The following is a 23,998-nucleotide window of genomic DNA, read 5'->3' as shown; positions in this document are numbered from 1 at the left end:
CAGTAAAAGTCACTTAATTTACATGGAAGTCACTATGTGAGTATGTATTAATAAAAAAATAATAAATATTATTATATGATTACAATAATTAAATACCAACCTATTGAAATCATCTCTTGTCATACACTCTGAAGACAAATTTTACGAACCATGGGAAAAAATTTCACAAAGTAATTTACTTAACAAATAAATTAATAAAATAATGTCATAACATGCATGAGGTCAGAAATGGGCAATCACCAATTCTTAATGATATTATCTTTCTTTCTTACATATTTTTCTAGCCATCTGATCACAGAGCCTAACAGGCCAACGGGCAGATTTGCTAATTTTAGATCCCTTAATTAATTTCCACAAAGATGCTTTTTAATTTAAGGGACCCGATCAGAAGAACTGTTGGAACTTGGCACTGTCTGAACTAAATAATCTTTCTGCCAATCAAAATATTTTGAGGAATTTTTTGATATTCTAATTCAGGCTATTATAGAAATGGTGTTAATGCATGTCAACATATTTTATTAAACTTGTTTTAAGATCTGTTGATGATATATACTATTCTTGTCATCTTTGTTTAACCTCTACTTTTTAGAGTCTTCATTATTTATTATTAATTAACAATGACATGTAATTTGATGTTTCATTATCTGTTGATCTTGCATAATTATTTTTGGTAAAAACCGACACTATTTGGTTATCGCTGTGTTATTGCATCCATTACTAAACACAATGAAGGTCGGTGCAGTTAATTATAAATTGTTTGGGTAAAATGTTCTTAGTACATGTTAAGTTTATTGAACGAAAAAAAATCATGTAATTTCATGATTCATCGATCATTTGCAAATTTGAAGTAATGGAAAAATGATCTAAAGCCCCATAGACTGCATTCTGAAGACAAAGACATAATTAAGCTCTTTTAAAAAACAGAAGTTTACTATTCTAATGCAACCCGCAAATACAATGAGGGCAATGGCGACGATTATTACATCTCAAAAAATCAAAATCATCCGTACAATTGACGAAAATGGATGACACGAAACACGAATCTTTGAAGAACGTATCTTTGAACTTTATGAAAGCATCTTGGTCAACAAATGTAGCGATAGTATTTAAAACCTTGGTAGTAACGCATGACCATTTAGGTATCGGATCGACATTTAATACATTATGCTTTCCTTACAGCTTACAGTGGATTTACATGGTTGGTAACAGTGTACAATGTAATTTCTACTCACCAATTTCGTATTTTGTTGCAGCTATTTTAGCTGTAACCTGGCGTTTCCTAACAGGCTTTTTTTTGTTCGAATTGTTTACCATGCGTTTGCGATCCATATTTGTCTGTGCTGTTGTTGAGTTTCTTCGTCTTCGCAATCCTCAGCTATTATAGATGCTTCGTCTTCGATTTCTTTTCCTTTATGATCAGAACCATCATTCACGTCCAGAGTGCTTGAATGAAGTAAATTAAAGTGGTCTTTAGCCATGGCAGCCGCGTTTTCAGCTAAATCATGATTACAATCGTCCATAGTTACCGATTGCAATGGCGTACGAGACGACAGCGGAATCTCAGTATGGCAAAATTGCCTTTGCTCGCAGAGGAGATGTCCAAATTTACACTTTTCGCGCATTATTAACACATTGTGGTGCTAAAAGTACCAATTTGTCATCTCCATGGAAATGGTTTTGAAAACTTGATGTGGAAAAAAAACCTCTTGAATGATGATTTGTTCGTATGTGGTATTTGGTCTATTCTGATGATGGGTGTAGCGTGAGGTCTTCACCTTAGCAACAAGCTAACGTAACGTAACGTGGTGTAACGAACGCGGAAGTCTGGAAAGAAGAGTCCTGTTGTTGGACTGTTCTGTATTTGTGTCAAGACCTGGAACCATACAAAGAGTACATAAACTTAAAGAGAAAATTATTCCTTGTATCTTCCCTTATAGACTTGCGTTTTTAACTTATGTCGAAACATTTTCTTTTGTCTGACAAGTCGAGAACTTCTAGAATCGGACTGGCACACAGTTATTATTGTTCGATAATTACGACAAGTTATCGGGTTACCAGCCATATTAGGAGTCCTAGGTGGCACCACATTCCGTGTCATTCTTCATTCTGTTAATCCTCTTCTACTCCCTGCCGCCGCAGCCTCGCCAGTTAACGTCCTTTCCATACCGTATACGCTGGGTTAAGCCGTTTGAAACTTGCAATCATGGGTTGAATCGTGTATTCACCGATGTCATCGATCAACATGTAGTGCGGTAACACGCTGATCATCAAATTCCTCGAAGGTACGTAAGCGGAGTTAGGTTGTGCGTGCTGAAAGAAATCTTTGTTGTAGATTGGTATGTAGTAAGGATTGTTCGTAATGTCATGAATTCATCTTTGAAACGTGGACTACATTGTAGCGATTAAGTTTTTGTTTGCAGTAGACGTGCAGTGAGCAAGGAGTTAAACAAATTAGGAGCGAATCATAAAGGAAATGATGATTAATCACTTTCACTTTCAAGTACATTCCATGAGGGAAATTAATGAGTCTCATGTACTCGTTCAGACCACAGACCATACATTTGTTATTGCAGAATCTAGAGAAAAATACACACTTTCAGCTGTTTGGTAGTACTGAAAGAATTCATTCCCATTCGTATTGATGTCATCAATCCGTTTCAGAAAATAAACAATATTTACATGCAACGTCACAACATTTTTGATTCAGGTTTAGACTAGCTACGAGCAGTCGGTTTTTGTTCCTGAAATCCTCCGCGCGCGAAACTCAAAAACGCAAGGAAAACGCTAGGAAAAGAAAGAGACTGCTCGCAGTCTAATTCAGATCAGTAGTCAAAGAACACTCTCATTGTTCCTAAGGCTAAAGTAACAAAAGTATAGGTGGCTTTTTTAGTTATTTCAATCTGTACCAGCCTGCATTTTTGTCTGGGGCTCATCTGTAGTCTTCATTTTACACAAATCGTGAGCAAACAGGCAATATTCCTATCTCCTGGTAAAAGCGAGCTGGAAACTTGATTCAGATCATATTACCATTAGAAAACATTTATGTATGCAGGGACAATCTAGCAAAGCTAAGAGCAGTGGCTAATTTCACTGGCCAAAATTCCACTAGAAAACAAAGATTGCATGGAGGTAATTTTTAAGGGCATCAGCCTGGAAAAGTGGTTGAGCTTGATAATGGATCTTAAGGTGTGATTCCTTAGTAAAAGAACCCGCCATAGATTTCTGATGAAACTTGGTATGCTGTTGTTGCAGGACAAGGAGATATTAAAAACGTAATAAAAAGAGGGGGTAAGATAAGAAGATAAGATAAGATAAAATTTTATTGTACACTCCTTAAAAGGTTTTTCAGTGAACAATATAATACATGAAGTGAGATAAGTACAAAGTACACTTGTTATATATTATGTATGAAGTACACTAATTATATTAAAAAAAAATAGAAAGGAAGAAAAATAAAAGATATAAGAAAAATTTAATTTAAGATCTCGCTGAGCTTTGTCTTCAGAGTTTTCTTAAAATTTTCACGCCACAATGCTGACAAATACGGTTTTTAAGGTGACTTTTAGTGATCTCCGCTTGCAACAAATAAGCTTGATTATTTTTCAATGCAGCGTGTTACATCACACAGAGTTTGACTTTCTGTGATTGTTTATTCAGCTATGTCCCACAAAAAATGTCTTCAAATACCCTGCGTTTTATTATCCTTCAAAGGAAACATAATTTGGACATGCACTATTTATTTCATTTGCCAAAAAAGTAGCCTTAGATTTCTGCTAATTTCTTTCTCAGTTATTGAGGATATTGTTCTCATTGAAATTATGAAATAAAAAGTGGAGGTCACCGTGCTCGTTTTAGAGAAAAGGAGTATTTATTTCGCTATCAAGCTTAATTTGAGGGAAATCTCTTACGTTTTGTGTGCGCACGTGCTAATGACGTGAAAATTGTTCGCAGTAGGGATGCGCAATGCAATACTAAGGAATCACCTTAAGGACTTTGCAATGTGCATAGGTTTTTCTTAGGTATATCTAGGTGCAATGCATACGCACAGCAGAAAGAGATGCAAACTTGGATCATTGAAAATGTACATTGATAGTTTTTTGAGGAAATTCTAAAGAAGAAAAACATTGTGTATTGTTGAACAATATGTTTTGTACAAAACTCAAAAAACTTCTGGGTATATCCATGGTCATAATAACTGCAGCTATACATGTACAGTACATTGTTATTTTTTCTCAGTCTTTAATATTAATAATGTTTTCCTTTCATATTTTTCAGTTTTCTCTTTGGAAATATACTAATGCAAGAAATGAGATCCTGTAAGATTTTGGTGATTGCTCAGTCAAGATGCTAAGAAGTGTGTATTGTAACTACTGCTGGTGAGACTTTTTGCATATTCTTAGGTATTTAAAATCACAATTAAAGACACGTAATTAACTTAAGGTTACTTCCCACCTTCAGAGGCCAAAAAATTTTTTTTTTCTTTTATTTGACAAAATTTAAGTTCGTCATTTTATCTAGTGTTTCCAAAAGAAAAACATCAAAAATCTCAAAAAGCGGCCGAGTTATTTAGAAAAAACGTATTTTCAAATAATTATTTGAAAATAATTATTAGAAAATACGTTTCAAATAATTATTTGAAAATACGTTTTTTCTAAATAACTCGGCCGCTTTTTGAGCTATAAAGTTAATAAACTAGGAAGGTGTCACAATCTTGTTAACGGGCGAGAACCCTGGGGAAGTTTTCGCGGCAAACCCTCACTGCTCGTATTTCATGTCATTTGCAAATTTTTATTTACATCACGCACTTGACAAGAATTCCCATGTGGAGACTCTTTACGCTAACTCCTATGGAAAACTCAAAAGCAGAAAAAAGTCCTTGCGTAAAGGAAACGAAAAAAACCGCCCCAAAGAAGAAAGAAAAAGCTCCATATTGTCAAGGAAAGAAAAGAAAACCTTGCCAAAACCTTGGCTTAGCCTTCGACAATCTCGTCATCTGCTGAAGATCCGGAGCGTTCGAATATCCTTGGAGCAAGTAGCTTAAAAATCAAAGTCAATGTCAGTGCAGGCTGCAAACAATATTCTTCGTCGGAATCTGGCGGAAGTGATGAAGAAAATGAAACCCACCTAAGGGAACTCATTTCAGCAATAAGGGTATTTCTTAAGCTGTCCGTCGATTCCTTAACGTCTTGTTTTTCAGGGGCACATTTTCCGCCTTAAACCTTTTTGTTGCGGGTTTTGCCTTTGCCTTTGCCTTTGGCGTCTTTGCCCATTATATTACATCGCCATCCTGAATTGAACTCCACTGAGTGAGATAAAAAAAAAAACATGTTGCAATGTGATGCTTTTCCTGGGAAATCTTGATCTTTTGTCATAGACGCTAAGAAGGTCCTGTTGTTCCATTGGTTTGCGGTTTCATTAGGTGTGATAATCTCCGGGCGTGGCACGAGTTGTTTACAAACCTTTACAAGCTAAAATCTCGCATTTGATTTTTGGAGGAATACTCCACTTTGAGTGAATTTATAGGGTATGCAGATTTGGCGGATTTTCGTGAAATTTCGCCAGAACATTCCAGAGATAATGACAAACCAAATTGTGTCAGGATATTTTGATATTTAACACATTTTTCCCGTGGCGTCCATTTACGCAACTCGTCTCATATTTTTAGCTACTCCAACTTTAGAAGTGGATATCTAGACAACCAATCAGAATATTGAAAAAGCCCAACAAACTTTTGTTGATTGATGGCTTGTGAATAAGACTGTGCAGCCATTTTGCTCCTACTGTGGAATCTGATACCCGATAAATTCAATAGAAGAAGCCTCGGTCGTTTCTCGCCTTACCGCCTCGTGACACTTCCTAAAAGAAAACATTGCTAAAATAGTATTTTTTTTTCGTATAGTACATTTATTAAGCTTTCTTATGATATATAGTTTGTTGGAGTTTTATTGAAACTGGCGCGCGTACAATTTTTTCTTGAAGGGCACCCGCGAAGGTGGGAAGTAACCTTAACACAATGTGTTGGTTATACAATTATTAGAGTTCATAGAACGCCGTTCCTAATTTGGTTTTCTTACCTGTGCACATACTGGGTGTCCTGCATATACCATTGAGATTTTGGGCGGCAAATAGCCTTGCTTTCATTTTGTTGACCTTGATTTAATGCACCTTTTCTTAAAAAGTGTAGGTAAATGGATCATTCCAGAAAATATCCATACCCTACCACGGGCAGCAAGAATATTTTTAACAATTTTCGGTCAAGCAATAAGCAACTCAAGTTTCTCAACGTTAAATACAGTACACCATAGCTTTCCCTTCTATAATCAAATAAAACTTTTTGTTTTCCATTCGTTAGCTCCATATTTTCAGGAGAGTAGATCATATTGATACCAGTGGAAGACAAAATTGACGTTCACGATGTGTCGTCACCTGCCATATTGAAAATTTCGTTCATTCAGTAACTGCTGACCACTAGTAATGCAACCTTGGTAACGAGAGACTGGTGCGAGTTTTTCGCACGCCACAAGGTGGTTGATCAACAATTTAAGATTGCAAAGAAACACAGATTTGTTTTATATTTTATTAATCTATCGACTAATTCATCAACTTTAGGCCTCTTCGATGTGGAGCTTGCTGCACAACCCATCCGCTCATTCATACGCACGAACGCCAACACCTACCTGATCAATCTTTATGCTGCTTCGCAGTCACTTCGTGCTTGATTTACAAACTAGAAAAGTTATCAGATCAGCGATTTCAATTAAAGATTTCGCCATCTTCCCCCTCTGGAAATTCAGAGCTGAAACCCCCCCATGCGTGTGGAATTCCGAACTGTGTAAGCCCCCCATGCCTTCAGAATTCCAGTCCAAGAAAACCCCCCTCTCCCTCGCAATTCCAAGATGCCACACATGGTAGGGTATGGATATTTTCTGGAATCAATAAACCCAGTAATGGAGTGTTGTAGGACAAATCTACAAACTTTAAAGGTCTTGTTTTCATTCCTAATGCGGAGAAATTACCGCTTTGAGATTTACAATAGAAAGGAAAAATACAAATGAATGTTTTGGTGGCCTCAGAATATGGAAGATCAAGGAGTACAGAGTCCTCAAACCTTTCTGGTGAAGAATTTTTTCTTCCTTCAGCGGCTGCGTCGACTGCAAAACAGTCATTTTCGGATGTTTTCAGAGGGTGCGAAGTGCCATAAGGCGATCCTCGTGTGTGAAGCATGCAAGCCTCACACGCCCGTAGGGCATTTGAGTCTCTCCCCACTCTCCCTCGCCATTTTTACACTCGCTCCAGACCTTTCGTTCAAATATTGACCGTTGCTCATGTTTGCAAAAAATATGACTGTTTTGCAGTCTAGCGGCCGCGAAACATGATGATCAGTTGTACGCTTTCAAGTAAGTTTTGAATATCAATCATGGATTTAAAGTAGTTTTCCAGATTTCAGAAAACAAAAATAGTAATGTTCAGTATTACTTCCAAGTTGAATTCAACTTTTGGAACGATTGGTAATGCTGTGACCGATAAAATGACTGCAAAAAAGTCGTCGGCAAAAGCTCAAGCTCGATTTTGCTTTAATGTGAAGAATAAATCTGAACAGTGCTGACATGCAGTGAAGCATGTCTGCAAAATTTTGAACATTTTTTTGGCTTTTAAATAGGTTTCTTTGCCTCGGCTTGAATGAAAATTTATTGTTATTGAACTTCCTTTTGCATTTCTTTCATTTACTTCCCTGTATTTAGGAATTTAGGTTTTAACAATGAGCAGTAATTTGCATACTGGATTTCTGCACATTGAATTTATGGCAACCTCTCCTCGGTTTGTTTGTTTAGTTCATTCACTTAATTGCATTGGTGCAATATATATATTTTTTGAAGTCTTCTCTTCATTATATTTTTTGAAGTCTTCTCCCTCCTGTTTTTTGCTTGTGCCTCAAATTTTGTGCACTAAGATGCGGGAACACTTGCTATACAGGCTTATTTAGAGTTTATTTTGATGTCATAGTTATTGAGAATTATACATCATTGCAGTTCTTTTCAACCTCTTCATTCAGACACTTATAGTACTCTTCATAATTATGCAGTCAAGTCAATGTTTGCTTACACATATATTTACTTCAATCCATATTTTAGTGTGAGCATACAAGTTGTTCTCTAAAGGCTTCCTGTGATGTCTAGGCTGGAAAAGGTAATTTCTTCTTTTAAACTCCTCATGGTTTTTCCTTTTCATTTGATCCTGCTTGGTTTATTACCTTTTATTTGGCTGAAATACATGAAGGTACAGATTTCAGGTTTGAAACCAATAATGACACGGTTTTTAAAATCACACTATCTTGCTTTTTCACATAATGAACCTCAAATCGCATCCGATGACTCTCAGTAGTGGACCTTTTAACCAATGTCATACTTATCTGATTTTTTCATTGAAACAAAAAATAAGCCTCAGTTCTATTTACATATTGTATCATCATGTTTTGAGGTTTCCTGTTACTTTGGAAAATTTCTTGGGCAGTGACAAAATTTTACATGTTTGAATTAACAGTAGATTGCCCAAACCCTTTTCAGACTGTTAGTGACACCAATTAAGGACGTTCGTGCAAAAATTTTCCAACATTGATAGTTTTCTGACACTTTTACCACTGTAAGATGCTGAGTTAATTATGTCAGAAATGTGAAAAAATGGGGGGTCATTGACTTCGTTTTGGAGAGAACATGCCCAGAGGAACACCCTAAATCTCAAAAAAATGGGCTTCATTAGCAAACAAGGCCACAGTGTCTGTAAGCCCAAAAATAATGCAATTAGATCTTTCAAGTGAAATGTCCTCTGCCACGTATTGTTCAAGTGGGCCTATTAATTAAGTGAATTTAGTCAACTGGTGAGGAACAAGTTTGCATTTAGCGACCATAGTTTCAGGCACCTTGCAGCCGTAAGATGGCAGGATTCGAAGTCCTGTGAACAGAAACCTTGAATTTTTTTTAACTTCCCACATTGATTTTTGTTCATTTTTGGACAACGTGGAGATAATTGTAAATAAAATCTGTTTCTGGAAAGAAAAGTAGGGGTCACCAAACATCCAGGATCGTTAAATCCAGGCAAAGCTATAGCAATGGCCATCTGCCCTATCGTTGCTCATTTTAGTACTTAGTGTGCACGCTCTATGCATGACGTGGCATGTGAATTTGTGTGCGCAGTAAGGATGCACAGAAACAATTAGCGCGAACGTCCTTAAATTGATTTGATCAATTCTTGAATTGTTGTTATCATCTCCTGTTGAAGGGATCATCCTTTCGTAGTGCAGCCTTGACATCACAGGAATGCCTGGAAGATGGACAAAGAGAGTACACCAACCAATTATTGAAAGTTACTCTGTTAAGTAGTGAATGGAGATCATCAAAGGGAGGCTTGTCGACAATCAGCAGAGAACTAGCAATAGAATTTGCTAAACACCCTAATGTGGAAGTTTGTGTCTATCTCCCCAAGTGTAGCGAAGAAGATAAGAGAGTTGCTGGAAGTCACAGTGTTCAGCTCATTGAAGCAGAAGAACTTCCTGGATTTGAGCCAATTGATTGGTTGGCCTCTTTGCCTAAAAATCATCTTCCTCACTGTGTAATTGGACATGGTCTTCACCTTGGTCGACAAATACCACTGATAAAACGACAGTATGATTGCAAGTGGGTTCAAGTTGTCCACACGGCTCCTGAAGAACTTGGGATGTTCAAGAGTTATGAAGAAGCAATTTTCAAAGGGGAGCAAAAACACCAAGCAGAAGTAAAACTCTGTGAGCTGGCTGATCAAGTTGTTGCTGTTGGACCCAAGCTGGCAGATGCCTACTCCCGTTACCTCCGTTTCAGTAGGAAGGATCAAGATGTTATAAATCTCACCCCAAGCATTTTCACGGAGTTTCACAGTGTTCAGCAAGCCACTGCAGAAAGAAGTATGTTCTGTGTTTTGGTCTTTGGACGTGGTGATAGTGAAGATTTCAAGTTGAAGGGTTACGACATTGCTGTACAAGCGGTCGCCGAACTGAAAGACTCATCCTACCAACTCATGTTTGTGGGAGCACCAGCAGGAAAAGAGGATGACGTGGCAGTAAAGTTACTCGAGTATGGTATCCCCCCAAGTCAGCTAACTGTTCGCCGCTTTAAGGAAAGTAGAGAAGAGCTAGCCAAATTGTTCTGTGAGGTAGATCTGGCAATCATGCCATCAAGGACTGAAGGCTTTGGCTTGACTGCTCTAGAAGCTCTATCTGCTGGTCTTCCTGTTCTTGTGAGTGATAACTCAGGACTTGGAGATGCTTTGAAGAAAGTTCCCTCAGGTTTCTCTCATTTAGTGGATTCAGAAGATCCCAAAGAATGGGCCAAGGCTATCAAAATTGTCCGTCAAAAAGACAGAGAGGTGCGACTTGAAGATGCCAACCTTCTTCGTGAAAAGTATGCTGCGAAGTACAGCTGGCAGAAACAGTGTGGTGATCTTGTGGAAAAGATGCTGCATCTTACTTTTGGTAAGATAAATTCATGGTCTTTATTTTGCAGTCTTGTATTTACTAACTTGTTGTGTAAGTCAGAGTGATTTCTCTTGCATGTACATGCAGTTCGTACATGTACAGTCCAATGACAGTGTACATGTAGTCTAATCATAAAAAAAATGGTAAATGCCCCCAGGTTTAGCCAGCTGATACAAACATGGGGAATGCTTGGGAGAATTCAAAAGTGAACCAGAGTTCCAGGTTAAGATCAGACTTCACATGTTCCCTGCTCATGAAAGAAACTAAGTTTTTATTATGACCTGGTGTGCATGCAAGGATTTTTGATACAGTGTGTTTTTTGTCCGTAGTTACTTTCAAAACTGCAGTGTTAAATCTTGCATGTGCATGTATTTTCTCCTTGAAAGGTTCTGGCCAGCCTTCAGCAGTGGATAGCAGTCTATCACTCTCCCATGGAGCTTGTGCAGCACCTGAAGAACCCGTCGGTGCAACATTTCATCTTGAAGAAGAAGAAGAAGGAGGGATCAAGCAGGACTTCTGTCAGGGTGAGAATCAGGAGAAAGCAAAATAGAAATTCAGATGCAACAATTAAATAGGTAAAAGTGCAGTCACTTAAAATCATGTCAAGGGTTTGTAATCTGCAGTGTTTCTTGAATATAACAGTCTTTTGGCACAAAGATTGATCTCTGTCAAATGTAACTATATAAATTTAGAAATGGGGGGAAAGGGGTAGGAAGGAAAAATATTTATACAAAGAAAATTAAATACTTTCAATCAGTAACTGGTAGATTTTATGCAAGGCTTTGTGAAAAAAAAAAAAAAAAAAAAAAAAAACCAGCCACCATTCTCCCCTTAAAAAAAAGGTATTTTACCTGTAAATGAGATCTTATATTTGCATAGTTATGATAAAACATACACATCGATAATTAATTTATTTTGTCAATGTTAATGTTGTTACAATTAATTTTGTTATTTAACTATTGAAAACAATATCATTTACATATGTTTTCTGCTTGAAGGTCGATCTGTAGGTACTGGGCATTCATTGACAGTGGATTGTAATCCAGTACTTTCCCTTGTACCTTCTCGAAGTTTTAAAAAACGCACTCATCTAGAAGGTACAGCTTTTAATACATTGAGATATGAATTGTCTAATTTTCTCTAACAAGCAATAATTTACATTTGGTCTTTTCTAAGTTACCATTACCTCTGTTTCAAAATCAGTCCTTGTTTAAAACGTTTCATATGGAAAGGAGTGTGATTTGCATGAAAATGAAAGTACAGATGAAACAAATTTTCATGAGAATGGTTTGTACAATGACTCGTCTTGACATAGAGCCAAAAGGAAACTCATAAATATGGCATATAGTTAAGTGCTTTGAATAGAAAGATCTTACAAACTTTTATCAAGAATTGTATAGCCTGCACTGGTGCAGACATCTGACTCATAATGTTCCCCTTTTTCATGTGAAAGGAAATGATAGATGTTTGCATTTAGGCCAGAATTGAATGATACATGTTTCATTTGAAATTAAGTATTACATAGTGAATACAATCTCTGTATTAATACTTCATGTGCATGTGTATATGACAACAAATTGCATGGCTTCTGAATCACTGTCCAGCCATTTCCATCCATACATGTATTTAATGGTGTAGGGTGTAGGCAGCTTTAGCTGCTATAACATCAAAGCAGGAGTTCTTACAGTTATAGATAGGTGCAAAAGGAAAGTGTTGTAATAATTCAAGGTTACTTAAAACATTGTCTGTTAATGCCAACAACCACATTGTATTGTTTTGAGGCTACACTGATGCACATGCTTATTATGTACAGACACGATTGAGTGCATGGGAATGTCTGCAATGTTTCTCTTCAGTTAATTGAAATGAGGCCAAAAGGAAAATCTTAAGACATTGGAATGTAATGTAAGCTTATAGAGGATCAAAGACCAATTGAATTATTTTTATTGGTTTATTTATGCATTACCAGTTCCAATGTTGCCTCCAGGTATATAACCACAGCTTCATGTTGCATAAAAAGTCACACACTAAGACTTCCCGTAGTCTGCTGTGACTAACCACTTGTGCTTGAAAATATCCTTGGTGGTTAATTTACTTTTCTAGTTTACTTTTGAAAAATTATAATCAAAAGTGTTTCACTTGGTGACTGAAAGCTCTTTGAACATGCATTCTGCTTCTTTGTTTGATGGTAATTAAGGTGCTGAGTGTAGTAAATTTTTCTTCTTTTAATTTCTGTAGAAAGCAGGGCACATCCTTCAAAAAGGGGCAAAAGGCTGCTAGCCAATGTTTCTCAACCTAGGGACCATGGCAAAGGTAATTTCTTGTTCAAAGTGCCATAGAATTCCAAAAGAAGCCACCCCCGTTACTTTCAGATTTAGCAGGCAAAGGGGGCTGCTGTTTTCGGTAAGCCGTAAATTTCGGATGGTTGAAAAAGGTTTGTACAGGAATTCACAGTATTTTCAGAGAAAGCAGATGTGTAGCACTTGAAATTAAAAGTTCTGTTAATATATGTTTCTAACTACCGACGTAAACAAAGCAGACTGTATGAGCAAAAAAGGCCCTAAACATATTGTAGGGTGAAAGTATAATGGCTGCATTTTATCACAATACAACTGTTAACACTATATCATTGACTGATCTGCTGCATGGGTAAACAAATACAGCTGAAAAATCATAGTTGCAAGAAAGTTTTCAAGTTGTTCAGTACTGCAGTCAGGCTGTTCCATCCACATTGCGCTTGAGTTTCTCTTTTTGTGACTTCTTCAAAGGGCCACTACTTTTGGCTGGGCTGTTACTTCCGGGGGTAACGTTACTTTTGGCTTTCAATAAATGACTTCTCTTGTATGTGCATGCAGTACATACATGTACAGTCCAAATGACTGTACATGTAGTCTAATCATAAAAAAATGGTAAAAGCCACCCAGGTTTAGCCAGCTGATACAAACATGGGGAATGATTGGGAGAATTCAAAAGTCAACCAGAGTTGCAGGTTGACTTCAGGTGTTGCCTGCTCACATAAGAAACTAAGTTTTTATTATGACCTGGTGTGCATGCAAGGATTTTTGGTACAGTGTGTTTCTTGTTCACAATAATTACTTTAAAAACTGTAGTATTAAATCTTGCATTATTTTCCCCTTGAAAGGTTTTTCCAGCACTGGCCAGCCTTCAGCAGTGGATAGCAGTCTATCACTCTCCCATGGAGTTTGTGCAGCACCTGAAGAACCCGTTGGTGCAACATTTCATCTTGAAGAAGAAGAAGGAGGGATAAACCAGGACTTCTGTCAAGGTGGGAATCAGGATCAAACAAAATTGAAATAGGTCAAAATGCAGTCGCTAAAATTGATATTAAGGGTTTAATCTGCAGTATTTCTTGGATATGACAGTCTTTTGGCACAAAGATCGATCTCTGTCAAATGTAACTATCGAAACTTCATAGTACAAAAGGCAGAACACGAGAAGAAGTCTCACAACTCCGAACTGGCCCATCACCTTGCAAAACACCCAACCTACGCGTACACATGGAATATTGCATTCACGGAGAAAACCACTTTTCAGAGGAAAATAATGAAAGGCCTGTTAATTGCTTGCGAGAAACCAACCCTAAACAGATTAAACAAGTACATTCTTTCATTGAAAAACTGTTCCCCTCGGGAATAACTTAATCGAACAAAACCAAGTTGTATGTAAATTCCTATCATGTACCACTGATGATGACCGTACAGTCGGAAACGTTTTGGTTTTTATAATTTTAACAATTATTAGCTTTTTTATACACATCTAAAAAGCAACTATTATGACAACATAACTATATAAATTTAGAAATAGGGGAAAAAGAGTAGGGAGTAAAAATATTTATACAAAGGAAATGAAATACTTTCAATCAGTAACTGATAGATTTTATGCAAGGCTTTCTGAAAAAAAAACCAGCCCCTTCCTCCTCCCAAAAAAATTGGTCTTTTACCTGTAAATGAATTCTTATACTTGTATAGTTATAAACATACACATCCACAGTGCACAGTCAACTGCAACAGAAATAATTGTGAGGAAGACAATATCGTTTACATATGTTTTCTGCTTGAAGGTCGATCTGTAGGTACTGGGCATCCATTGACCGTGGAGTGCAATCCAGTGGTTTCCCATGTACCTTCTCGAAGTTTTGTAAAACCCACTCATCTAGAAGTTCTCCATGAATGTACAGCTTTTAATACATTGAGATATGAATTGTCTATAATTTTCTCTAACAAGCAATTACAATAGGTCATTTCCAAGTTACCATTACCTCTGTTTCAAAATGAGTCCTTGTGCAGAACGTTTCATACGGAAAGGAGTGTGATTTGCATGAAAATAGAAGTACAGATGAAACAAATTTTCGTAAGAATGGTTTGTACAATGACTCGTCTTGACATAGAGGCAAAAGGCAACTCATAAATGGCATATTGCTAAGTGTCTTGAATAGAGCGAACTTACAAACTATTATCAAGAATTGTATAGCCTGCATACAGGCATCTAACTAATAATGTTCCCCTTTTTCATGTGAAAGGAAATAATAGATGTTTGCATTTAGGCCAGAATTGAATGATACATGTATTATTTGAAATTACATTACATAGTGAATACAATCTATGTGTTAGTTAACTTCAGGTGCATGTGTATCTGACAAATTGCATGGCTTCTTCAAGGTGAGAATCATGAGCAAACAAAATAGAAATTCAGATAGAATTAAATGGGTCAAAATGCAGTCACTAAAATTCATGTCAAGGGTTTGTAATCTGCAGTATTTCTTGAATATAACAGTCTTTTGGCACAAAGATCGATCTCTGTCAAACGTAACTATATAAATTTAGAAATGAGGGAAAAGGGGTAGGAAGTAAAAATATTTATACAAAAGAAACAAAATACTTTCAATCAGTAACTGGTACATTTTATGCAAGGGTTTGTGAAAAAAAACCCAGCCCCTTCCTCCTCCCAAAAAATTGGTATTTTACTTGTAAATGAAATCTTATACTTAATGTGTCTGTTAAGAATGACACAATAAATCCGCGGTTAAACTCAATGTTTGACTTTATTTTGACAAGGAAAAACCTCCATGGTGGATACTCCACGTACACTATCCAAAAACCGCGTGGAACTACGTAAAAGTACTTGACATTTGATCTCTGTCACTCATTTCTAAATAAGGTACATGTAACACAATGTCACACTCTCCTGAACATTCCCCCTTTCTGCACTGAGGGGACCGCAGTATGTAAAACATGATTAAACATAACAGTTTTAAGAATCCTCAACTAAAGTTCACTTAAAAGTCTAACAAGTCACAAGAGTGGTACCAATTTGTGGATTGGTCGCACCACAGTCTTTTCTCCACACTGAACCTTCGCGACTTGGGAATGTCCATCTTTCCCCGTATATGTATCGACAATATGGCCTAATGGCCACTTCCCTCGTGGCAGATTTGGTTCCAGGTCCAGCACAATGTCTCCTTTCTTAAGGTCCTTGGTGATGTCGGTCCACTTTGGACGAGTATTCAGCATAGGTAAGTACTCCTTCAACCACCTGGACCTCACTCGAGAGATCAGTTCTTGGACTTTGCGCCACCTTTTCTGTGGGTTGAACCTCGTAGTATCGATGCTCTCTGGTGCAAACTGCCCACCCATTTGCCCATGCAAAAAGTGATTGGATGCTAACGGCACATCATCTTTAATGTTTGCTGACTGATAGGTGAGTGGTCTAGAGTTAAGCAAGCTTTCAGCATCTGTGACAACTGTGATCAATTCTTTGTCTGTGACATCACTATTACTTAGCACTGCATATATTGCCTTCTTAGCTGCCTTCACCATTACCTCACGTGCTCCACCAAAATGAGGAGCACCTGGGGGGTTAAAAGTCCACTTCACTCCTTTCTGTGCAGTCGTTCCCTGAATCTTATCTTTGTTCAGTTGACCCACAAGTTCCTTGAGTTCATTGACTGCTCCAGTGACATTGGTGCCATTATCACTAATCATTTCCTTAGGTACTCGTCTGCTAGTAAATCTGGTAAATGCATTGAGGAAACTGTCTGTATTAAGCCCCCACGCCACTTCGAGATGAACTGCTGGAGTCGATAAGCGTGTAAAAACACACAGCCACCTCTTTAGCCATTGACGCCCACATCCTTGTATAATGGTGAACAGACCTGCATAGTCCACTGTGGTCTGGTCAAATGCACAAAATGTGAAGCGCAGCCTTGTGGTAGTGGCCCCATTATCTGTGTGGCTGGCTTGTTCCTACAGTTCTTGCACTCACTGCATTCATTCTTATTTCCTCGTGTGCTGCAACAATCCAGAATCTTCCACTAATCTGCGATAGCACAAAGTTTGTCCCAGCACTGTGGTTAGACAACTCATGGTAATACTTTACTACCAGTCTTCTCACCCACTGAACCCTTGGCACTATAATGGGAAACGTAACATCGCACGGAAGACATTCAGCGAATTGAAGTTGACCATCACATCGCAGCACATCTTGATCGTCCAACCAAGAACATGCTTGCTCAGTGAACTCTTCTTTTGAATCTCCTTTCCCGTCAATAATGCCATGTACTCTGTGGGAAATGCCTCCAATTGTGCTTGACTCATAATTTCCTCCTCTGCAATTTTTCTTCTGGCAACAGTTCTTGTCCTTTTATCCTCTCTTTGGACTGTGCATATTGTAGATCACTTGCCACACCATGGCCTGTAGCCGCACTAAGTGTGTCCAACTTGAAAAACGTGTGGGTTCAAGCCTCCAGTCTGCACACTTTGGTTTCGCTCCTCCCTTTCCTCCTTGATTCACTGGGCTCTATAGGCGACATGTTAGAACATTTGCAACATCTTCCCCTTCCTTACGGTCTGATGTCCTCAATTCCGGTAATGAAGGGGGGCGACTCCATACATCCATCTTAGACCAACCAGCCTTATCCTCTGACAGTAGCCACTTTGGTCCACGCCACCAGAGTGAGATCAACCAACCAGCCTCTGATAGCTCGTCTGGTGTTGCTCCCCTTGTGCACAGATGAGCTGGATTTTCTCCTGTTGGTACATGTTGCCACTGCGATGGCTCTGTCACCATCTATATCTCCCCGATACGATTAGCAACAAAGGGACAAAAGCTCCTCCCATGACCCCAAATCCATCACAGCACATCCATGCTGTTGGAATAAAATGTTACAGATTGCATGGGTAGTCCAAGTACAAGCGTTAAATGCTGTGTCAAGCACAAACCCAATACAGCTCCTGCAAGTTCCAACCGAGGCACTGTCATAGGCTTAAACGGTGCTACCCTACAAGGTAGTGAATTAAAAAGGGCTGTGCCAGAAAATCTAAAAGTACGTTTGCCAAGGCTAAGTTTGGGTTTGGGTAGATGGAGGTCAGCCTTCCTTCGAGTGTTGTAACCATGTACATTGTAGTTCCTAATGAAATAGTTACTTAAATACTGAGGAACTAAGTTATGCAAACATTTAAAAACTAAAACACATTTGTGGATTTTACGGTTGGTTTCTAAGTCAGTCCACCCTAAAACATTAAAAGTATCTCTAGAAGAGTCACGCTTGAGAATGATACGGGCAGCACGGTTTTGCAACCGCTGCAGACTTTTGCTGGAGCCAACAGACAGTTCACCCCAAGCAGTGTCAGTATAACTTAAGATTGGCTCAATAAGGGTATTGTAGACACACTTCGCTGCTTTAAGAGTGAGGCAAGATCGTATGCGTGCTAGAAGTCCTAGACGCTTATTAACTTTTTTACAAGTAGTGTCTATATGCTCTTTCCAGTGAAGCTGTTCATCGAGCATAGTCCCAAGGTAAGTGAACTTCGTCACTCTCTCTATGTCCTTGCTTTGAATCTGCAGGACAAAGTCTGAGGTGGTTTGCAGCAGTTGTCTTGTTCCAAAGAGTAACCCTTTGGTTTTGCTCTGGTTTAGTATTAGCTTACTGTTCACCAACCACTGCTCAACACGGTTGAGGTCTTCTTGTAAATTTTCCCTGATGTTGCTAGCCTCAGATCCAGAATAATAGATAACAGTGTCATCCGCATACATGCTAAACGACGAGTGCAGTAAACATTGAGGCAAATCGTTTATGTGTATCATCTAATTTATGATATCTATTTTTTTCCCTAACAGTTCATGCTTGTAACTCGTTTCAATTTTTTAAACTCTTTTTATATAACTATTTCAACTACTAGACATTAGTTTTTTTTTAACTCTATTTTTATAACTATTTTAAACTATTAGACATTTTATATTTTTAGAAATTGTATTTAGCAGGGCCCCTCTGGATACCAGCCACTGTGCTGAATGGGCCACCCTGCATAAATAAAGTTTTACCTACCTACCTACACTTTGAAGCGACCAACCTACTTGAAATGGTAGCATCATTGTATACACACTGTAAATATACAACAGTCCCCCAAGCTTGCAGTGAAGCATCCACAAATGTGATGACTCTCTTAGCAACTACCTCCTTTGCTTCACGCAGACATCCAGGCACCTGCACATTACCCAGGCTCCTAAGCTGCCAATACCAACTTCCGATTCTACTTGCAATTTCATGAATAACACCATCCCAGTCATAGCCCTTTGCCCACAGTTCCTGAGGCAGGATCTTCGCCTTGATGACGAAAGGGCCCACCGACCCAAATGGGTCGAATATGGTCACAACCTTCCTCAGTACATTTCGCTTTGTCACTGGAAGTTCTGTAGATATGTTTGCAAGCAAAATAGTAAACGTATCTTCTGTACTATTCCAGGAAACACCAAGCGTCTTGACAACAGGTTCCTGCCCTGCAGTAATCAACAACTCAGTAGCTCTGTCAGCTTCAGGCGTGGCTGCAACAACTTCCAGGGAATTAGATACCCATTTCCTTGCCTGCATGCCTGCAATTCCCCACAGACTGTCCAGCTCTTTGTACAACTGAATGCCATCTTGCACAGTTTGCACACTATCAATCGAGTCATCCATGTAAGTGGATCTGAGCACAGTTTCAGCTGCCAATGGATACACATCCTGGTGCCTTCTGGCATTCTCTTGAGCAACAAACGGAGCCTCCATTGGTGAAGAGTTCTTACCAAACACTACTCGACTGAACTCACAGACATCAGATTAATGGCTAGAATCAAGGTCCCTCCATAATAGTCAAAAGTAAGGACGATCTCTCTCTTCAATCTCCACCTGCAAATAGATTTCCTTTACGTCACATGCCAAAGCTATGGGGTTCCCCCTGAACTGAATAAGCACATCAAACAAATCCTTCTGCAATTTAGGTCCTGCACAAATTCAGTGACACCGTCCGTTTTTGCAGAACAATCGAACACAATGCGTACTTTAGTCGTAGTCTTGTCCATACGGATGACTGGGAAGTGAGGCAAATACCAAACTTCTGGTGGCAACGGTTCATCTGGTTCGACCCTTCGCAAGTAACCTTTCTCGACATATGCCTGGATAATTTGCGAGTACTCTGTTCCTAGAGCACAGTTCTTCAATTTATTTTCTGTTTTGCCTAACCGCGATAATTCTGTGTGATGATTATCACGTAACAGAGGCTTATCCTCTTTCCACGGTACTCCCATTTTGTATCCATTTCCAGTGTAACCAATCGAATCGTTAAGTTTCTTCAAGGCTTCGTTCTCCTCTTCGGTGAAAATCACAGCGTCATGTCTCTCAATGCTACAGTTTTCTATCTCCCAGAATCCCTTTAAGGTACGATCAATATCACAGCAAACATAGCTGACGCTGACATTGGGCCCTCTGTTAAACAAAGTACGGCTAATGTGTTCCCTTGCTCCTGACCACTGCTTTCCTTCTGGTGGGCCAATGCATGTCCAACCCAAAGGCCCCAGGCAGGCAACCTGGTCCCCTTCCTCACCACGTACATCTGCTCTGGAATAATGCAACTCTGCATTGTCCACACCTGTCAGCAAATCCACAAGGCCATCTTGGGCAGGTTCAGCAAAGTCACATTCTTTAAGGTGAGACCATCTATCCTTACCTTGTTTCCAGTACTGTAGCTTGTAGTTTCCAGTTACCCTTTTAGGGCAAGTCTTTACTTTAATGTCTTTACTAAACTCCCCATCAAGGCTCTCAATTGTCACATCCAAAGGCATCGACTGGAATGTTTCCACCTCATTGTTCAGAACATTAACTGTAACTGTGCGGTATCTCTCCTTGAGACTAAGAACTCCTGCAACCTCTTCATTAAGAAAGGTCTCGTTTGAACCATCATCCAACATAGCATTCACCTTCACCTTGCGGTCATTTGCCTTTAACCACACTGGCACGGTACGAAGAGAAAGAGCCTCAGTTGCTGTCTCTTGCTTGGAGGTCGATGTGTGTGTATGAGCTGGTGCCCCCTCCCGTGGAGACACCACTCCCCCATCCTTTGTGTTGCCGTGTGTAAAGCCATGCAATAAGTGATGATGATTTCTTTTACAATCATTAATGTGACAAGGTCGAGCTTTAGTACAAGCTCTTCCTTCATGATCACTTGCCAGGCAACGAAAACAAAGTCGTTTATCCTTTGCGACATTCCAACGTTCGTTCATTCCCACACTCTGGAAACGTCTACAAGTTCACACTCCGTGGTTTCCTCCACAGTACACCAGCAGCGCTTGTAAGCACTGCTGGTTCTTTACCAAAGTTATTGCCTTCGCTGAACAAATTCCTGATGTGACCACCTTTGTCAACCTGCTTGCCACTATCCATAGCAGCCCCAACAGTCTCAGCTTCGATTCCATGTGCCAGTTTGACTGCCTCAACCCGAATCCTCGCTTCCTCCTTCAACCAATCCCTCAAGCTCAACACAGACCTGTCTTTCTCGTGTTCTCTCAGCCAGCGACTGTAGCTTTCAACCTGGCTGTCAGCAAACTCCTTCACCAGCAAACTATGCAATGCACCTTCCCCCAACTCTCCGCCACGCCCTTCTGCTTGCAACTTCACAACAGCTATGTGCACAAGATCAGCAAATCGCTTGAATGACTGTACATCATTGCTCTTCAAGGGAGGCATCTTTTCGATCTGGTCCATATATGCCTGTAACTTTCTTCGCTCACCACCAAATTTAGACTGGAGAATTTCCTTCTTGGCTTCCTTGTATTCTGTCTCTGAAACTCCTATGCCCCTGATGGCCTCAAGAGCAGTCCCCGTAAGGCTCTGTCGCAATCTAGCCATTTTAATATTTGTTGGCTCCACCCCTTGGTCGACAAGACTCAAAAACATCTCCCAGAAATCCTCGAATTTACTTTTCTCACCACTAAACACTGGTACCCTCAAAGGTTTAAGTCGCTGGTTACAGTTACCTGAGTGATCTGAACTTGACGACTGGCTGTGGGCAGGTGAATGCGTTGATTGAGCACGTGTCATAGGCGAGGGCCTCTGTAGCAATGTCTCTTTTGTTGCATTTGCATGTTTTTTCTCGAAGATGTCCTTTATTACCCGTTCCGCTTTTTCAATAACATTGTTTACTTCCTTCTCCAGACCCTCTGCTACTTTCGCGACGGCCTTCTTCTTTTCATTGTCTCCTCAGCGTAAGTAAACTCCTTGCAGTTCTTCCATGACAGTGAGGCATGCATCCAATACCTTCCACAATGTTTCGATTTCATTTTCAACCGACTCGGAATCTTCGCCACTCACGTTCAGTCTTTCTAAATTGTGGCGCACTTTCGTAACTGCAGTCTTTCTGCCTCTCTTCTCTCGTTTAAGTTCTAGAATTCTTTCCTCTTCATTAACTTCTTCAGACTCTCCTATCGTCGGCATAATCGAGCGATGTAAAGAAAAAAACCCTTGTCAAATGCTCGACAATGTTCAAGACCTTGTTGATTCGATTGTTGATTCCTCGCGAACGAGTCCAATGAATGATAGTTCCACGCCAAAATAACGATGCACAACAACAAAACAGTGAAGCGAAAACACATGAAGTAAAAACCTCCCAGAGTTTTAGACAGTGTTTGAAAGCTCCTCGATGATTTAAGTCGTAATTCCACTATAATTCCTTTGCGAAGTTCCATAAGACGAAATCCAAGATGGCCAAGTAAAAAATCCAACACGACAAATACGATGCGAAGCGATGGCAGCAAATAGCAAAATCCAAATACGATGCGAACAACAAACCTTGAGCACGATATTATCTGCTAACTCAATCCAGATAAATCCTTCGTACAGTTCCAAACGGTGAATCCAAGATTGCCAATTCCACTGCAAACGCGAAGCGAAACGATGCGAAAAGCCCGGGAGTAATAAATCCAAACTATGATGCGAAGCGATGCGAATAACAAACCTTGAGCACAATAAATTCCACTCGCTCATACTCACCCGTCGTGGTCGCCAAAAAATGTTAAGAATGACGCAATAAATCCGCGGTCAAACTCAACGTTTGACTTTATTTTGACTAGGAAAAACCTCCATGGTGAATACTCGACTTGCACTATCCAAAAACCGCGTGGAACTACCTAAAAGTACTTGACATTTGATCTCTGTCACTCATCCCTAAATAAGGTACATGTAACACAACGTCACGCTCTCCTGAACAGTATCTATAGTTATAAACATACACATCCACAGTGCACAGTCAACTGCAGCAGAAATAATTATCAGGAAGACAATATCTTTTACATATGTTTCTGCTTGAAGGTCGATCTGTAGGTACTTGGCATCCATCGACAGTGGAGTGTAATCCAGTACTTTCCGGTGTACCTTCTCGAAGTTTTGAAAAACCGACTCATCTAGAAGTTCTTCACGAAGGTACAGCTTGTAATACACAGAGATATAAATTGTCAAATTTTCTCTAACAAGCAATTGCAATAGGTCATTTCCAAGTTACTATTACCTCTGTTTTAAAACAAGTCCTTGTGCAAAATGTTTCATATGGAAAGGAGTGTGATTTGCATGAAAATGCACGAATTTTCGTAAGAATGGTTTTGCACAATGTCTCGTCTTGACATAAAGGCAAAAGGCAACTCATAAATGGCATATTGTTAAGTGCCTTGAACAGAAAGAACTTACAAACTTTTATCAAGAATTGTATAGCCTGCACTGGTGCAGACATCTAACTCGTAATGTTCCCCTTTTACATGTGAAAGGAAATTATAGATGTTTGCATTGAATGATGCATGTATTATTTAAAATTAAGTATTACATAATGAAAACAATCTCTGTATTAATACTTCATGTGCATATGTATATGACAACAAATTGCATGGCTTCTTCTGAATCACTGTCCAGCCATCTCCATCTATACATGTATTTGATGGTGTAGGGTGCAGGCAGCTTTAGCTGTTATTACTTCAAAGCAGGAGTTCTAATAGTTATAGATAGGTGCAAAAGGAACGTATTGTAATAATTCAAGGTTACTTAAATCATTGTCTGTTGATGCCAACAAATACATCTATTGTTTTGAGGCAACACATGTGCATGCTTATTACGTACAGACACGATTGAGTGCATTGGCATGTCTGCAATATTTCTCTTCAGTTGAGATGAGGCCAAAA

General features: G+C 39.1%; 3 protein-coding genes and 1 pseudogene across 7 annotated transcripts in view; 1 reads left to right on the top strand and 3 right to left on the bottom strand.

Annotated features, from left to right (window-relative positions):
* LOC110068441 (tubulin polyglutamylase TTLL7-like) overlaps positions 1-1,783 on the bottom strand; it is a 52,455-nt gene extending 50,672 nt beyond the window's left edge. The window contains exons 1-2 of one of the 2 annotated variants that reach the window (XM_089286348.1): positions 1,527-1,783; positions 1,233-1,443 (exon numbers count right to left, since the gene is read on the bottom strand). The gene's annotated coding sequence lies outside the window, so the exon portion shown is untranslated. Of the gene's footprint in view, positions 1-1,232 lie in introns of both variants that reach the window. The other variant, XM_089286347.1, reaches the window with a different exon arrangement.
* A 233-nt stretch (positions 1,784-2,016) lies between these two features.
* Positions 2,017-23,998, top strand: part of LOC110068444 (uncharacterized) — a 29,324-nt gene continuing 7,342 nt past the window's right edge. Inside the window, exons 1-9 of one of the 3 annotated variants that reach the window (XM_089286333.1) lie at positions 2,019-2,282; positions 4,276-4,376; positions 8,133-8,187; positions 9,277-10,501; positions 10,891-11,028; positions 11,503-11,601; positions 12,743-12,817; positions 13,647-13,790; positions 23,142-23,252. In XM_089286333.1, the coding sequence (XP_089142459.1) occupies positions 8,170-8,187; positions 9,277-10,501; positions 10,891-11,028; positions 11,503-11,601; positions 12,743-12,817; positions 13,647-13,790; positions 23,142-23,252 (1,810 nt within the window). In that variant the 5' untranslated portion in view covers positions 2,019-2,282; positions 4,276-4,376; positions 8,133-8,169. Of the gene's footprint in view, positions 2,283-4,275; positions 4,401-8,132; positions 8,188-9,276; positions 10,502-10,890; positions 11,029-11,502; positions 11,602-12,742; positions 12,818-13,646; positions 13,791-23,141; positions 23,253-23,998 lie in introns of all 3 variants that reach the window. The other 2 variants (XM_089286335.1, XM_089286336.1) reach the window with 2 other exon arrangements.
* Positions 16,900-19,861, bottom strand: LOC149113742 (uncharacterized; annotated as a pseudogene). The gene is made up of 2 exons (XR_016206514.1): positions 18,853-19,861; positions 16,900-17,801 (listed from the first exon to the last, which is right to left on the bottom strand). The product of XR_016206514.1 is annotated as an uncharacterized LOC149113742 (transcript).
* Positions 19,911-21,058, bottom strand: LOC149113741 (uncharacterized). The gene is made up of 2 exons (XM_089287225.1): positions 20,050-21,058; positions 19,911-19,954 (listed from the first exon to the last, which is right to left on the bottom strand). Exons 1-2 carry the CDS (start codon positions 21,056-21,058, stop codon positions 19,911-19,913), a joined length of 1,053 nt encoding a protein of 350 aa, XP_089143351.1.

The sequence above is a fragment of the Orbicella faveolata genome, unplaced genomic scaffold (assembly GCF_042242905.1).
Source record: "Orbicella faveolata isolate gen_17 unplaced genomic scaffold, um_ofav_v1 contig_14, whole genome shotgun sequence".
Lineage (NCBI taxonomy): Eukaryota > Metazoa > Cnidaria > Anthozoa > Scleractinia > Merulinidae > Orbicella > Orbicella faveolata.
Note: the sequence above shows the minus strand (reverse complement) of the source record. Positions and strands in the feature narration are given on the sequence as shown.